General features: G+C 36.9%; 1 protein-coding gene across 1 annotated transcript in view; it reads left to right on the forward strand.

Annotated features, from left to right (window-relative positions):
- The first annotated feature begins 761 nt into the window (after positions 1-761).
- cps1 (carbamoyl-phosphate synthase 1, mitochondrial) overlaps positions 762-17,575 on the forward strand; it is a 53,952-nt gene continuing 37,138 nt past the window's right edge. The window contains exons 1-22 of the mRNA XM_067445096.1: positions 762-983; positions 1,161-1,244; positions 2,223-2,248; positions 3,315-3,459; positions 3,733-3,822; positions 3,904-3,960; positions 4,041-4,133; positions 4,213-4,302; positions 4,392-4,520; positions 4,808-4,914; positions 5,148-5,289; positions 5,736-5,813; positions 6,000-6,098; positions 6,197-6,292; positions 9,830-10,019; positions 10,107-10,264; positions 10,415-10,543; positions 10,926-11,070; positions 13,179-13,389; positions 15,174-15,372; positions 15,577-15,753; positions 17,442-17,560. Coding sequence (XP_067301197.1) covers positions 891-983; positions 1,161-1,244; positions 2,223-2,248; positions 3,315-3,459; positions 3,733-3,822; positions 3,904-3,960; positions 4,041-4,133; positions 4,213-4,302; positions 4,392-4,520; positions 4,808-4,914; positions 5,148-5,289; positions 5,736-5,813; positions 6,000-6,098; positions 6,197-6,292; positions 9,830-10,019; positions 10,107-10,264; positions 10,415-10,543; positions 10,926-11,070; positions 13,179-13,389; positions 15,174-15,372; positions 15,577-15,753; positions 17,442-17,560 — 2,657 coding nt within the window. The 5' untranslated portion in view covers positions 762-890. The remainder of the gene's footprint in view (positions 984-1,160; positions 1,245-2,222; positions 2,249-3,314; positions 3,460-3,732; positions 3,823-3,903; positions 3,961-4,040; positions 4,134-4,212; positions 4,303-4,391; positions 4,521-4,807; positions 4,915-5,147; positions 5,290-5,735; positions 5,814-5,999; positions 6,099-6,196; positions 6,293-9,829; positions 10,020-10,106; positions 10,265-10,414; positions 10,544-10,925; positions 11,071-13,178; positions 13,390-15,173; positions 15,373-15,576; positions 15,754-17,441; positions 17,561-17,575) is intronic.

The raw sequence follows: 17,575 nt of genomic DNA on the forward strand, positions 1-17,575 counted from the left end.
CACGTGGTCTGCACTGGAGACTGAGGCAAGATTTTGTATTGTTGGAATTATATGTACATTTAAAAAAAAAACAAAAAAAAAAAAACACTGATGTTATCTGACCTCAACCCAACCACCAACACAATCGGGTTGAAGTGCTACTCTTGCAGCACAAAACATATTTATACATATATTTTATTTTTTTCTATGAGAATGGTTGGGGATATTTGAGGTTTTTGTAGGTGTTATAGTTTTATTATAAAAAAAAGATGTTGCCACAATGAATCTGCATTTGCTTTTCGTCTTTGAAAATATCTGTTATTTTAGTAGGCTAACATAACCATATAGCATTTATTAATAGTTTACATTAGCTATTGTATATTTTATATCATATTCTGTTTTTTATTAAAATTTTAGTTTAAGTTTTAGTAAACTTAATTTAAAACTTTATTTTTGTCAACTTAATTTGTTTTTTTAATGTTTTTCCATGTAATATATTTATATTTCATTTGAGCTTTATTTCACGGTTTTAGTTAGCCTACCTACCGTATTAATTTTTTATTGTAATAGATTTGAAAATATAGCATCAAAGTAGAAGTGTATGTTCATGTGTTATTGTTGACATGGATTTCTAGAAATGATTAACAACAGTTATTCAATATCAGCAGCGTCGGTTTAAGCCATCGAAGCCAAACTGACCAATCAGAGCACAGAGCGTTGAGTAAGCGATGAGAGTATCTCGTGCTCTTATCTCCATCTCCAGTCCAAACTTGTAACACAGCGGCAGCAGGTGATTGGAGCGTGCTATTAATCGCTGCATGGAAATATTTTAAACTCTCTTTGAGTTGATATTCACACACAGTTTGAAAATAGCATATATTCTAAAGGAGAAAAACACTTCTGGACCGGATATGTCAAAAATTTTAACTGTCTGTGGAATTGCCAACTCACTGAGGCTGGGACGGCGCAATTGGAGAACGTCAACGAGGTTGCTCAGCTTTAAGGTGTGTTAACTTTCAGTTAAGTAGTTGAGCATATTCATTTACATGATATGAAAAAAACTTTGGTGAAAATTTAACTGTTACATGGCAGTCAAAATCTATCCTCACATTTGGCTTCAAGATGAAAATGATAAATTCCTTGCCACAGACTTTGTTGCCTAAATTTAGTGTAATGTCCAGGCTCAGACTGCACACCTGGTGCTTGAAGATGGGACCAAGATGAAGGGATACTCCTTTGGCCATAATCGCTCGGCAGCTGGAGAGCTGGGGCCTGTACCATGAAGCTGGTTTTGCTGGCTAGCCTGATTTGTTTAAGCTTAGTTTGTGCCAATCCTGGGTTTTAGGTACCATTAAAGTGGTTTGGCTTTTAGCTGTGTTCATCGCCATAGTAACTTATGCTCCACGGCTAACCTGCTCCAGGGCAGGTTATGTTCTGGATTAAAGATCTCAAACTGAAATTGGGCCAATCAGCTGTGAGTAAAGTGACACACCTCTGATGCAGTAAAGCCACTCCCCCTGTTTCTGCTCCAAATTAAAGGTCATTACATAGCAAATGGTTTTTAAAGACTAAAGCGTCTTGCTTTTAACAATGCTTATTTATAATAATATTAATTTTGAATGATTTAGTTATAATTTATGTAATTATTATACCTTAAATCAATTACACATTTATCATTTTAGTTAATCAATCATTAATAGGCACTTTGTTAAAATTAATACATAAGTCATATAAATAACATCACCTGCATAAAGTCATATGGACAAAGTTTTAAAATCAATAAATAAAAATAGCCTATAAAAAAAAAAGATGCTCACTGAGCTTAAATGTTTAATTTTCTCTATATCAACTAAACTAACTTCATAACGTTTACTTGCATTGACGTATACAATTTTTTCTTAAAGTTGTCCTCTTTCATAGACAGCTTTTCTTCTTGCTGTGTATTTTTTTTTATTTTTTATTCTTAATATTTTTCAATCATGCAATATTCTGCAGAAGAGAGAAATTAATCTCACTGATTGTCTCGCGAGAAGTGAATCTCAGTTCCACAGCGTGTGATTGGCTGTTCACTGCTGATGTCACAGCTAAACTCCTGAAGTCAGGATCAAAGCCTGAGTTGACAAAGAAAGCTGATGATCAGCATCATGGGACCAACAAAGCCCTAATACAATGGTTTGGTTTTGTCAACTCGAAACTAATCCTTTAACCCTGAGTTTGTTAAACTGCCATCATGGTACAGGCCCCTGGTCTTCAACACAGGACTAGTCGGGTAAGAAGGACTAATTGTGAAGAGTGCAAAAGAAACAACTTTCCATATAACCAATAAGTGGCAACACTGTAATCAACACTCTGTAACTCAAGACTAAATGTTTTAGCTGTAACTCCTAAAGCTTTTAAGTACTTTAGCCTATTGTCAGTCTACCAGCCACTTGCAACCATATAATTTTCAAACTTAAAATCTCCTGAAAGTTTGAACTACATAAGACCAAATGCTTTATTCTTTATCAAGTCAATAATCAGTTACTTTGTCAAGTCAATATACAGAGGTTACTGTTATATATTAGCTTCAAAGTCACCATGGAATCAAAATGTTCAATTATTGCATTTTTAAAGTATATTATAGACCCTTTTTACATTTTTACATACATCGGCTTTTTTAGCGAGGGAGTCGTCTAGTTAGCTTAACTTTTACAGCAGTGAATGAGAGAATACATTAAATATATTATTTGAGAAAATTGTCCCTATTTTCTCAAATAATGAAAGAAAAACACAACAACAGTGATTTTATAACTTTCAAAAAGAGGAAAAAAATAGAGTGAGATTGATAACGGCAGTGAAAAGAGAGAAAGATGTTATTTTTACTATCACTCCCATATACCTGTATTAGAAACTCCCTCACATCAGCGGTAAGTTTATTGTTATTTGATGCAAAAGTAATATCATACTAACTATTAGCGTTATAAATATACATACAATTTTTAAAAATGAAAATACAAAAAACGTTGCAGGATTAATAATATTGATGACCGTTAAAACGTGTGTCATCACAGTCTGTAAAGTGTGAAAAGGGTCCATTGCAGTATTTATTTTCAATGATTTATCTATGCACATCACACATTTTTTTATTATACATGTGCCCTTGTAATCTTAATATAACTTTTCTCTTTTTAAGTGTTTTTTGTTATGCGGGACAACCTTTCGTTCACAAGAGATTGCAGCAATGGCAAACCACAATGATTCCGCTTACATTTTTCCCCCACTTGGATCAAAATAGGGAAGCAAAGACTATAGCAAGTTTAGTTTGATGCTGACTTTAAGCATTATCATCTCTCCAGCTATCCCGAAGCTCTGACAGACCCCAGTTACAGAGGGCAGATCCTGACCCTCACCTACCCCATTGTGGGAAATTATGGTGTTCCCAACACACAGGAGCTGGATGAGCTGGGATTGAAGAAAAATGTGGAGTCTGATCGCATTCAGGTGAGCGGTGCAGCTCACACATTACTAGCAACGCTAAGATCATAAATCACTTCTGGATAATTTTTTTGGATAAATCACTTTTGGATTAATCTAATTTTGTTGCAATTATTGTCACTGTGAAGAATGTTTTGAAAAAAATCGTCATTGTAAAAGCGCAATATAAATAAAGTTGATTGAGTGATAAAATTGTCTGCCAAATGCATAAATGTAAATATAAATTAAACACTTATCAGCAGTCATGATTGTTTGTTTCCATGTATTTGTTTCTGGAAGGTGTCAGGATTGCTGGTTCAGGACTACAGTCATGAGTACAGTCACTGGAACTCTGTAAAATCACTGGCACAGTGGCTTCAAGAGGAGAAGGTGTCTTCATGTATTCTACTTCTACTCACTAATATTCTTAATTCTACAATATTTAATGCATTTTCTTTATTTTATTTGCAGGTGCCAGCACTTTTTGGGATAGATACCAGGATGCTGACAAAGATCATTAGAGACAAGGTCAGCATTTGTGCAACTTTGAAGTATGCACAGTTTGTCCTAAACACATTCTGAAGGTTCCTATTTTTTCCTCTAATAAGGGTACCGTTTTGGGGAAAATTGAATTTGATGGTCAGCCAGTGGAGATCACAGACCCTAACCAACGAAATCTAGTGGCTGAGGTCTCTACCAAGGTAACCACTAACCAGCATACTTGATCACATTTCTGTCACTGCATTTTCAGTGAATGACCCTGTCACTTCCTGTTTTAAGCATATTCAAGTGTTCGGGAAAGGTAACCCAATCAAAGTGGTTGCTGTTGACTGTGGGATCAAGCACAACATTATAAGACTACTTGTCAAGGTAGGGGATTTTGCCTGTGGTCTTCTCCTATGAAAGCAATAGACATTATAACAAATAATTTTTCAAATCTTTTAATTGTTATATCCTAGCATGGAGCAGAGGTGCATTTAGTGCCATGGGACCAAGACCTGATGAGTTTGGAGTATGACGGCCTCTTCATTTCCAATGGCCCAGGAGATCCTTCACTGGCTAAGACCTTGATTCAAAATGTTCGCACGGTATGATAGATAATATTCTAATCGTTTTGAACAATTGATTCGGAATCATTCATCTGAAATAATATTTTTGCCAATTACGCCACACTGGTAAACCAAATATATATATATTTTTTTTTTTACTTTTTCTTGGAAATATGTTACAATACAGAAGTAAAGTAGGCTGTGAACAGTAGTTGACGTTGACTGTTCACATTACAAACCAAGTACAACTATGGGAAATTGAAAATTAATAGATAGTGCTGTCACACTATGCTTATTTTTCATCCTGCCATCATAATGAAATACAGGTGCTGGAAAGTGACCGTCTTCAGCCAGTGTTTGGTATTTGTATGGGGAATCAAATCACAGCTCTGGCAGCTGGTGCAAAGTCTTATAAACTACTAATGGGAAACAGGTACTAATTATTATTATTATTATTATTATTATTATTATTATTATTATTATTATTATTATTATTATTATTATTATTATCTGGAGCATAGACCCTAATTTACAGATTTTATGTCAAATTTGATTTCATGTGGGTCTTGAAATGGTAAAAAATATTATGACAGAAGAAGAGAAAGCATAACAGTTGTCATTTGCACTCTTTAGACTAATTAAAAAGACTTTGTTCTTTTTCTACAGAGGCCAAAACCAGCCAGTTGTGAATGTGATGACGGGCCAAGCTTTCATCACAGCTCAGAATCATGGGTATGGCATAGACAGCGAGTCTCTTCCTCCAGGCTGGAGTCCTCTCTTCATAAATGCAAATGATGGAACGAATGAGGTCTGTGCAACTCGATTTAACCAAAAAGGGATGCTTCACCCAAAACAATTTAAATTCTGTCATAATTTCATCACCCTTATGCCATTCCAAACCTGTTCAACCTTCTCTCTTCCATGGAGCACGAGCAACAATGTGAATTTTTCCATATAATGAAAGTATTGGGGAGTCTCTCTGTCAGACTCAAGAACTTCATGTTGTCATTGTTTGGTAAACTATCACTTCAACTGTGACTGACTGTCGAAAAACTAATTAAAAGTGCCCGGAAGGTTTTTTAGTAATGAATTCCGCTTCTGTGGTTGACATTGGTTTGACTACTATGGCCTCGGTCTTTATTGATAATTATCTCTTAGGCTGTGTAGAAAATATACATATTTAAAAAAACTTTTGTTTGCTTTTAGAGGAATCTAGGTTAACGTCTAACACTGTTTTCTCTTCTACTCTTCCAGGGTATTATGCATAATATCAAGCCAGTGTTCACAGCACAGTTTCACCCCGAGGCCAAGGGAGGACCCACAGACACAGAGGTACCGCAGCACTGTCAGAGGATTGTGAAGAGTCTGATCTTTTTGTTTTTCATGGCTGAATGTCCTCTCTTGATCATGTTGTGTTGAATCCTCCATAGGGATTTATACATGAGTGCCCTAGACAGCGGGGTGCTGATTATTTCATTAAAAACCAGCCAGTGTACTTTCTTTAATTATCTTTTATAGTTCCTGTTTGATGCTTTCATCTCGCTGATAAGGAAAGGGAAGGAGGGGAGCATTGCATCTGTGATGCCTAAGAAACCTGCTGTTCCTCCGAGAATCCAGGTGGGGGAGACAAACTACATAAGTTGGAAGTCCTCTCTGCGGGCACTTTGTGTTGAGTATAGACACAGACACTTGTTCGTTGTACTTGTTTTACCCAGGTATCCAAAGTGCTGGTGCTAGGGTCTGGAGGCCTGTCCATTGGTCAAGCTGGAGAGTTTGACTACTCAGGATCCCAGGCTGTCAAAGCAATGAAGGTGAGCTGTTTTGTTTATTTCTGCAGGTTGCACCTTTTTGCAGTGTCTTTGTTGAGTCCTTCTCAGACCAATTACCACCTTTTCACAGCCATGCGGCCTTAATTTGTTTGAGCATTTATAAAAGCAAATAGTCTTTTTGAGCACATCTTGTTTATGCCTTAGAATACATTTCTGAAGTTTTTTTAAGAAGTGCTAGTTTGTTGCCGGTGGACTAGACAGATGTGTTGTTCAGCAGCCAAAATGTTTTTTTGTAGATCTGGTTAACCTAGGAAGTTATGCTGGTAAAGCTAGTTGGGACATTAGCATGCCATCAGTCAAAAGGGCACTCTTAATGGCTGTTAGTGAAACACATAATGCCATGTTTTGATTAATACCAATTTAAATATCTCATATTTTCCCAATAATATTTGTCTTGCTTCTTTGTGTGAAAAAAGTGTGTTATTTTAGTATTTATATAATATTTAGTAATATTCCTTATATTTTTAATAACTTTTATTTTATATTTTCAGTTTTTATTTATATCGTTTTTAGTTTCAATTTGAGTAATTTTGTGATTTTTGTAATTTTTTATTAGATATTTTAATAGTTATATTTAGCTTACTTTTTAATGATTATTATTATAATTTTTTAGTAATTTTAGAACTTAAAATCATTTCACATAGGTGCCAAGGCAACATTTTACATTTTTGTTTGTTTTTCATTTAAAGGTGCAGTTTGTTGTATTTGTGAAGTAAAATATCCAAAAACCACTTGGCCAGTGTTATATATTTTTTTCAGTTAAGTACTAATATCCCAAATGTTTCCAACTATTTGTAAATTTGGAGAAAATTGCTATTTTAACTAGGGATGTCCCGATCTGATCAGGTGACTCAATCAGTATCGGATGTTACCTCCCAATCAAGACTCGGATATATATGTATATTCTCATATTTTTTTTTAAATACATCAATAGTTATGCTGTGGCACAGAGTTTGACCCTTTTAACTCCACACAGAAACAGCAACGTGTGTAGCATGACGTCACTTTTGGTTGGTTGGTTTAAATCAAGCCTGCAGCACTCCTCTCAGAAACTGAAGCCTCTGTGCCTCTATCACACCCAGGTGACCGGTCCCAGTATAGCCGTACCTCCGGGTTTTCTAATGGACACGAGGCAAACTAAACAATCAAATTAGACTTCAAATATTTTTTCCCAAAAGTGAGTTTGTCATTGTAGGCAGTTATCATCACAATGATTTAATTTCAAGTGTTTGTTTTTTAAATAAGTATAGTTTTAGTTAGTTATTTGATGCTATAAAAACGGGGGGTGTTACGTCATGATTGACAGCTGAGATCGACGTCTTTTCTGAGTGAAGTTGTCAGTGACTACGTTTACATGGACAGCAGTAATCTAATTATTGACCTTATTCTAAATAAGACAATATTCTGATTAAGGTGTTTACATGAGTTGCTTTTGGAGTACTTCGTTCATGTTCCCGTTTTACATGTGATAGAACATAGATCGATTATGGCACGTCATTACGTCCCCAATGCCACGCAAGGTTCTTCAACATCCAATCATAGCGTGACTTTGGCAGGTGTGTTAATTTTATGGGCTCAGGAAACCCGCTGTAACTTCACCTGCGGGTGTCGCTGTTGGACAGTGTTACTTTACATTAAGAAGTATAACAAAACATGCGTTTTTATAATGTTTTATATCTACATTTACGTTGATTTATTTTTGTAATATTATGTATTGCCTCTTTCTGTTTTTTTTTGAAGAGACACTGCCCCTCTTTCCTCCTTATTGACAGCCTACATTTAGAATAATAGCTTTGATTAATGATGAAAAAGGTTTAAAAATCATGACTCTTTGGATTGTTTTTCCTGCCGTCGAGCCACAGGCGTTCACTGAATGACCCATTTGGTTTGCGATTACAGATACAAACTTATTGTATTTTACTTTTACAATGAGCATAATAATTACAACAAAAATATAGAGAGAGGACGCAGTGTTCACAATGAACAAGTAAAACACACACCGCCCATAGCAACAACGTTTATGGCAACGACTTTTCAGACTGACAGATCCGTAAAAGATAAACGCGACTTTTCCACCATTTGTTACTGTTTTGAACACGTTATATTAAGTATAATTCCAATTTTGTTTTATTGGCCACAATATTATCGATGATTGTTGAAAGCACTTTTGATTAATTTTCAAAAAGGGCAGAGGCTCCAACCCACAAAGCCTCCCCTCTGTACTCCCCTGTTGTGCGTAACGTTACGTGTCCTGTCACAAAATGCGGTGAAATCTCCGACATGACATTAATAGTTAGATTAAGGTGTGTACATGTCTCCGATAATGCGACTAAAATAGGCATACTCCACAGGTCTTAATCCGATTTATGTTTAGTTAGATTATGACTTTAATCAGATTAAGGTAATTAGAAATCGCTGTCTACATGGTAGCCTCTTAATCAGAGTATTGTCTTAATCAGATTAATATCGGAGTATTGTTGTCCATGTAAACGTAGTCACTGAGGCACTAACAGACCTTTTTTGGGAGCAGATTGGAGCTTTAGCTTTAATTTCTACATTTCCATAACTGTTTATTTCACACCAACATAATTAATTGGTCTGTATCTGTGAGAGTATGGGCAGGCTTTTGATATCGCCGTTGTACTTCCTGCTCTCTACTGTGCAACTCCGGTCCCAGACTTTTTAAAATATTTACTGTTGCACTAAAATCCAAACAAATAGGCTATTATAGAAGTTTCGGATCGGGACACGGTATCGGCAGATACTCAAAATCAAATGACTCGGACTCGGTGCAAAAAACCCTTATCGGGACATCTAATTTTAACCAAGGAGCTGGGACATCTCAGAATAGCGTCTGAGGGAGTCGCCTGTCAGTTGCGTCATATCTGCGTTACCTCCGGTTTACGGTTTTATTTGGCAGAAGCGATTTACTCTTAGCAGTGTGAACAAGTGTCACAGCAGCCGCGGAGCAAACGCACAGAGTAACGTCATAACATAACTTTAAACACACTCAAATGTATCTAATATGATAAACAGAGCTGCGTTACCTCCTAATCATGACCGGAAAAGCGGAAATGGCGCCGGCGACCAGCGACTGTGTCCCGTTCCGTCATAATAAAATTCCCGTTGCTTGCACACAATACTGTCCTGCTCTGCTTCATACTACAGTAACGTTAATAATCGCATCCATCAACATGATTTCTGCCAGAGTCCTCTTTTCCACTGGCTGTGAGGTGAAGAAGACACGTCGAAAGTTGCTGCACTCAAATATGGCGTCATCAAACTACGCCTTTGTTTTGAATTGGCGCCCTCCAGCAGATGGAAAAGTTGCATAGTGTAACTTTTAATATATTTATATTTTAAATAATTTCATTTACAAAAAAATATTTTTTAAAATTTTAGTTTTAGCACATTTAGTATTTGTGTAAATTTTAATTCTATACTTAAAAAAAGTTCTACATTTCCAGAGACACCACAGGTGTTCTTTCTCCCAGCAGTGTTTCTTGTTTCTGTCTACAGGAGGAAAACCTGCAAACAGTGCTGATTAACCCCAACATTGCGTCTGTACAAACTAACGAGGTTGGCACCAAGCAGGCAGACTCTGTGTACTTCCTGCCCGTCACTCCTGAGTTTGTGACGGAGGTGATCAGAGTAGAGCGACCTGATGGCATCCTGCTCTCTATGGGAGGACAGACGGCTCTTAACTGTGGTGAGCATTCAGCATCACAATTTACCAAATTTAAAAGGACTGAAAGGATTGATCGATGGCACATTATGTTCCTGTCCATGATCCCAGGGGTGGAGCTCTTTCAGAGTGGTGTCCTGCAGAAGTATGGAGTGCAGGTTTTGGGCACACCTGTGGAGTCCATCATGGCCACTGAAGACCGGCAACTCTTTTCAGATAAACTAATGGAGATCAAAGAAAAGATTGCTCCCAGTATTGCTGTTAAAACGGTGAGATGCAAAATGTGGTACTGCTCAAAGCTGTGATGCCATCTTATTTGAGATTTCAGAGAAATATTTAAATGTAAATGCTACTTTTGCTTACTGTTTAAATAGATATTTGTCTGTGATTATGTACTGGTAATCCTTTTTGTCTGGAAGGTGGCAGATGCCTTGAAGGCAGCAGAGGAGATTGGGTACCCTGTCATGCTACGATCAGCTTATGCCCTGGGTGGCCTTGGTTCAGGTCTGTGTGATAATAGAGAAAAGCTAAAGGACACCGCTTGCAAGGTAATACACTGTAAAAAAAATCACACAACATGATGTTAATTATTTCTATTAATACTAATGCTCTGAATTTAAATATTATCTGCTTTTTTCAATTATAGTACAAAAATGTATTAAACTCTTAAATATGTTTTTAATTTATTTTTCTGCAGTGGTAAAACCTACATCTTTCCATCTTAGGGTCTCAGTAAATGGTTTTTTTTGTTTGTTTTGTTTTTTGGAATGAAATTGATTTTTGGCAGTTACAGTAAGTGTTCATAGTGCAGACTTTTATCTCAAGAAGATCAAGGAAATTTTGATTCCCTTTTGCTATGGTCGATTTCTAGTGGTTTGGCATGATGCAAGTGGGTTAAGTTTGTTCACTCTTTACTCTGTTCTGTAACAGGCCCTGGCCATGAGCAGGCAGATCCTGGTGGAAAAGTCCCTTCTGGGTTGGAAGGAAGTTGAATATGAAGTGGTGAGAGATGTTGCTGATAATTGTGTCACTGTCTGCAATATGGAGAACTTTGACCCTCTGGGCATCCACACAGGTACGCACAATAAAATAAATGTGTGTAGAATAAAATCTTGCATGTATTTACTTTTTTTATTAATATATTTTAAATATGTATTTAAAGCAGTCCATACATTTTTTTTGGTTAAATGTGATCCAAAATAAATTTGAGCAAGTACACAACCATCCAGTGTTCAAAACTATCTCCTTACCTTAGCCCCATTTAAAATGGTAAGCTTGTAATAATGTGTTAATTTGAGTGGTAGTGGTAGCTTTCCGTGGGAAATACGGGCTTCCGTCATTGGTCTTTGCATCATTACATCTAGTGTTGTCAAAAGTACCGACTGACTGGCCATTGTGCAGTCATCGGATGTGCCTGTGATTGGCTACAATGATCAACGCAGCCTTTGAAAGAACACGGAAGTGTTTGAAAGTGTTTTGAAAGCGGGAGCAGGAGCATTAAAAGCACAAGCAGTCATCAACCAGCAGACCGGTAGGCTGATAGACGTCTGCATGCAAATGCTCCATGTGTATCTGTGTAAGTGCTCTTTGAAAAGCGTCATTGATTTATATTAACAACATGTTTGTGAAGCACTGATCGTTTCAGCCAATCACAGATATATTTGATGAGCGCGTGGGCACAATGGCCAGTCAGAGGTGCTTACGATTCCGCTCGACAGCGCTCAAAGCATCACATTTTAAAAATTTCAGTACAGATTTGATATCCTGGTTGGTAATTTTGGCAACAATAATTACACCACATCTGTATACATAGTAGGCTATGTTGCATGTGTGGATGCGGCAGGTGGAGGATCATTTGTGGCTAGAAAGCTCAAAACGAATATCATCGGTGGCAACAGGTGCACTGATAGACAATCCACACATACACCTCAAAACATTAGATTATTTCACGCTGAGGAGCCGTGCTGATGCACAACCCATGTAAAGAAGATAACTGCAATTTCAGGGTTCAAACAGAGATGGTGACAAGGAGGTTAAACTTATGGACTGCAGCTTTAAATAAGGTGTGTGTGTGTTAAAGGGTTAGTTCATCCAAAAATGAAAAATCTGTCATTAATTACTTACCCTCATGTCGTTCCAAACCCATAAAATCTTTGTTCATCTTCGAAACACAAAATAAGAAATTTTTGTGAAATCCGAGAGCTCGCTGTCCCCTCCATAGACCGCTATTTAATTAACACTTTCAAGGCCCAGAAAGGTATTAAAGACATTGTTAAAACAGTCCATGTGACTGCAGTGGTTCAACCTTTTTTTTATAAATCGACGAGAATATTTTTTTTGTGCACAAAAACAAACAAAAATAATTCTTACACTGTTGTCATGTAAACGGTGCAAGTGCTTTCAGAAAGCTGGCTTACCATTGGCCGACGCTGTTCACGTGAGCACCATGATGCATGCGCACGAGTCGTTCTGCCGTAGAACTAGGAAACACTGCACTGTTCACTCTACGTCAACAGTGTAAGAGTCTGATATAGGCTTGATGAAATTGTTGAATAATGTTGTTTTTGAACACAAAAAGTATTCTCGTTGCTTCATAAAATTAAGGTTGAACCACTGGAATCACATGAACTGTTTTAACGATGTCTTTACCACCTCTATAGAGGTCTATGGAAGGGTCAGAGCTCTCGGATTTCATCAAAAATATCTTAATTTCTCTTACGAAGATGAACAAAGGTCTTACAGGTTTGGAACGACATGAGGGTGAGTAATTAATGACATAATTGTTGTGTGAGAACCCTTTAATAGGATATATATTATATATGACTAGTTATAGGTTTGTGTACACTTTCAAATTGGTCAAACTCCCATGATATTCATTAATAAAACATTTACAAAATATATAAAGAACCCCCCCATCAATGGTTGAACTACTTGACATGTTTAGGCATTAAATCAAAACCGTTGTTGAGAATAAAAATGGTTTCTTAAAAAATATATATATTTTTAATAACTTGAATAACTAGATATTCAAAAGACTTGTTTGTCCTTGTTTGTTATTGACCCCTGTATACACACATCCATATTCATAAACATAAAGCCATGTAAATTTAAACACCAGTCACATCATATGCATTGTAAATCCTCAAGCGCTTCAGTTAATAGCCCTCTCTGGTCATCTCAAAGGTGACTCCATTGTGGTTGCACCCAGCCAGACTCTGTCCAATGAGGAGTACCACATGCTGAGAGAAACCGCTATTAAGGTGGTGCGTCATCTTGGCATTGTGGGAGAATGTAATATCCAGTATGCCCTGCATCCGTCCTCTCTGGAGTACTGTATCATTGAGGTGAATGCCCGCCTCTCTAGAAGCTCAGCACTGGCGTCCAAAGCTACAGGGTGAGAGCTGCATACCACAGTATTAAATAATAATACATCTGTATTTATAAAGTCTGTAAAAACATGAATGCTAGTATTATGGGTAACCACAGTTCGTTACTGTATGTCTTTAGGAACCTTACTGTCTTGTATTTGAGTTAATTTAATACTCTATGGTACAGATTTAAGACTGTAAATTGCTTTGGCTTGGTTCAAGTTTTACCTGCGAAACAGACGTTTCCCTGTGATCAACTGAAGGTGTCAGTTTCACACTGCCTTTGGTTTTGAGTTTTTGTCACCAAAATATTGAGAACTGACTTCAGCCAAAGTTCTGTGTATGTTGAGAGCCAGACTCTAAAAAACACCCACCCACCACTCTGTCTGTTCAGTGCGAAATTAATCTATATCCTTTGAAAGCATCGATGCCACACGCTCCGTAAGAAGACAAACAAATTGTGTGGAATAAACAGAACAGATTTTGTTGTCTTATAAAAAGATTAGTGTGAAGAGGCAAAAATAGTTTTAATACCTTGTGGGGCAATTATTAATATTTTTTGAAAAATCATTATGTAGGGATTTTGGAAAGCATGGTTATTTAAATTGTGCTAAGGGCTGGGTTTATTATTATTTTCTAAATCCCAATAGGAAAAATAAGTAATTTTAATTGTAAAAGTATCAACTTTCTCAGATGTCTCAGATTCTACTTAAATTCATTACTAGAAATACAAATAGGCACAAATGAGACAATGGTTGACGTGCAGTAAGAGATTTGATGTTATACATCAGAGCTTGTATAACATGTGTTTTTTTTCTAGGCTTGGTTGTGTTTATGGAGCGCAGTATAACATGTCTTAAAGGGATAGTTCACTTTGAAATTAAATTTTGATATGTTTTAGCTTACCTCATGGGCATCCGAGATGTAGGAGTATTTGTTTCCCCAGTAGTTTCAATTTTGATAATTTTAGGTCAAACCTTTCTTGTCTCTGCCTCACATAATGCGGGTCTGTGGTCACCACCTCAAAGAGCATACACAGAGAAGTCCAAATTAAACAATGCCCCATCGTAAGTACACACTGATGGCCTAAGACACGAAACGAGCGGTTTGTGTGAGAAAACGAAAAGTATTTATATTGTTTTTACCTCTTGTACACCACTACGTCTGACTGATCCGAGGGCGCGCGTGCGTGTTTCCTTTGGTGTATTTTTTTTTAAACGTTATATTTTTCTTATATTTGACCTTTATTCCACACCGCTGTCTCCACTGTCCTTTGACAACTCGTTTGCTTCCTGCTTCTACAAAGCCCATCCCTCTGAAAAACACAATAGTCTTAGATTGGTTAGATGTCCAAATGTAGTTTCATGTATTTTTATTGGCTGAAGTGCCAAGCACAGGTTGTCCGGAAACGCTACACCCCTTACCATTACGGGCAGAAGTCACATCTGGGGCAGTGTTTATGTTAATAGGAAGGGTTTATGATGTCACCAACCCAGGAAGAAGCTGGATGTAGTCCAAACCGGCCGTTTTTTTAGGCAATAAACTGCTATAGCTTTAAAAGACAACATCTCTTTGCATTGAACTTTCAGTGCTGTAACTTTGCAGATACTGTTTATGCTAAAGCAGCAACATTACACACTAACTAAAGTTAAAAAGGTAAAATCGCATGCAACCACCGCTTTAAAATTCTATAGGGGACACATATAAAATTACTGGTCACAAATCGCTCTGCAAAATTGTATTCCTGTCTAGAAGAAACAATTGAGATTTAACATTGTCCCATGGCTGCTTTCTGACCCTTTCTCATTAGGTACCCACTAGCATTTGTAGCTGCTAAACTAGCACTGGGCATTCCACTCCCGGACATAAAGAACGCAGTGTCGGAGAAGACCACAGCCTGTTTTGAGCCTAGTTTGGATTACATTGTCACCAAAATACCTCGCTGGGATCTGGACCGCTTTCAAGGGATGTCTCGGGAGATCGGCAGTGCCATGAAGAGTGTTGGAGAGGTGCGGCAGTTGCCATGGCAATTGAAACCTGCTGCTTTCTAGCACAGATTAACACTAATCCAGGACCGAATTAGGATTTTGATTCTTTTTGGCCAATTTCGTTAACGTCCGTGTCACAGTTAATTCAGTGCTGTTGATTTACAGAAATAGGCAAAAGCAAAAGCTTCCGTCTCCATTCTTTCCTCTTGTTTCCTCCCCTCACAGGTCATGGCAGTTGGCCGAACCTTCGAGGAGAGCATCCAGAAGGCTTTGCGAATGTGCCACCCCTCAGTGGATGGATTTGTACCATGTTTGCCTCTGAAAAGAGCCTGGGCAGAGCAGCGTGACCTGCAGCGAGAGCTTTCCATGCCTTCAAGTACTCGCATCTTCTCCCTCGCCCAGGTATGTGACTCAGAGCATTAAGTGATGTGCATTACAGTCTAGATGACATATTCTGATTGTGCTCAACTCAATATGACAGCCATGTTTAATTTAGATTCATGATTTATAAGTCAATAAATCAGCAATTTTTATATCAGTCTTAAATCTTTCCATCCAGCTTAGACCAATCGGAAGTTTGGGGCCAATAAGGTTTTTGTGTTGTTGTTTTTTTTTTCTCTCAACAAAGAATACATTAAATTAAAAATACAATTTAATACTTTTTTTAATGTTGCAAAAGATTTATGTCAAATAATTGCTTTTCTTTTGAACTTCCTATTAATCAAAGAATCCAGGAAAAATGCATGTTTTCAACATTGATAATAATACGAAATGTTGCTTGAACACCAAATCAGCATATTAATATGATTTCTGAAGTATCATGTGACACTTGATTGATTGCTAAAAATGCAGCATAATTTACATTTTAAAATACAATCAGATATAAAAAAAGTTATTTTAAATTGTTTTTTTTTTTTGTTACTGTTACTGTTACTTTTTTCTTTTCTTTTTTTGTTTGGTAAAATTAAATCAAATTGCTAAGACATATTTTAAAAACAGAAAATATAACCAACCCCAAACTTTTGAATGGTAGTGTATGTTATTTAATAATTTCATAATACAATGTGTCCTGTTCCAAGTAAAATTATGTAGATTCAATTGCATTGTACTTTTGAAACTGATTTATAAGTTAACTATAATATATTTATCAGAGTTGATTCTCAAGACTAAGAAAATGGAAAAACTACCTTAGGGAATTGGAAATGTATACATTCTCTGTAAACATTCCGTGTAAACATGAGGGTAATCATATATTCCCTCAGGATATTTAACTAAGCCTTCATTTTAAAGGGTTATTATAAAAATCATTGATTCTTTTTTGTTTAACCATTAAAGTGTGTAATTGACCCATTGTCACTGGCCACCAATTTCCTAGTTTCTAATTGCTCTCAGCAATCTCTTTTCTTTCCTTTTCCTGTTTCATTTTAAATCTCTTTATTTACTTGCCTTTTAAATATGTGTGCAGTATTAAGGTTATGTAGTACTGTACAGTTACTGTAGCCAGTTGGTCAGTGTCGCAAAATAACCCCTTTAAGATGATACAAGACAGCTCTGTATCAACTGGACATTCATTCAAAATTAAAATTACCTGTCTGCCTAAAGAGAAAATAACCTACTTCTCATAAAAAAACATGTCATGTGAGTGTCAAATGAACGCATTGATGCTGGCAGATTTATTAAGGAATAATAGGCTAAATTCTGTCAAGACATGAGACATCAATAACTCTCAAGGTTGGTCTCGCTTTTGTGACACTAGAGTTTGATGCTAGTCTCTAGGCACATAATTTCATTCAGAGCAGGTTGTGCCTCCTATTAAGCAGACAGGCTATTAAGTGCTGTGTCCTGATTGGCCAGGAGCCCCGTCCCCCTCACAGCGCTACAGCAACCGCAAGTTACAGCTCATTGAGCTCTGCTCTGTATTCAAGGGACACTGCAGCCTAACAGCCAACAATCAAGAGCCATTATTTCTCATTTAACTATGACCCGACAATTTCTTGTAGATTGCCATAATTTATTAGAAAAGCCTGTTTATGTTCATGGCATTTATAGTATTGTCTGCTGATTTAAGGCATTATTGTTTTATTTCTAAGGCCTTGCACAGTGGTGTAACCGTGGATCAGATCCATGACCTCACTGCCATAGACAAATGGTTCTTGCACAAATTGAGGCACATCACTGAGATGGAGCAGCACCTGGGTCAGTATAACAGGTGAGAAAGGTTAAC

Source organism: Pseudorasbora parva, chromosome 5 (assembly GCF_024679245.1).
Source record: "Pseudorasbora parva isolate DD20220531a chromosome 5, ASM2467924v1, whole genome shotgun sequence".
NCBI lineage: Eukaryota > Metazoa > Chordata > Actinopteri > Cypriniformes > Gobionidae > Pseudorasbora > Pseudorasbora parva.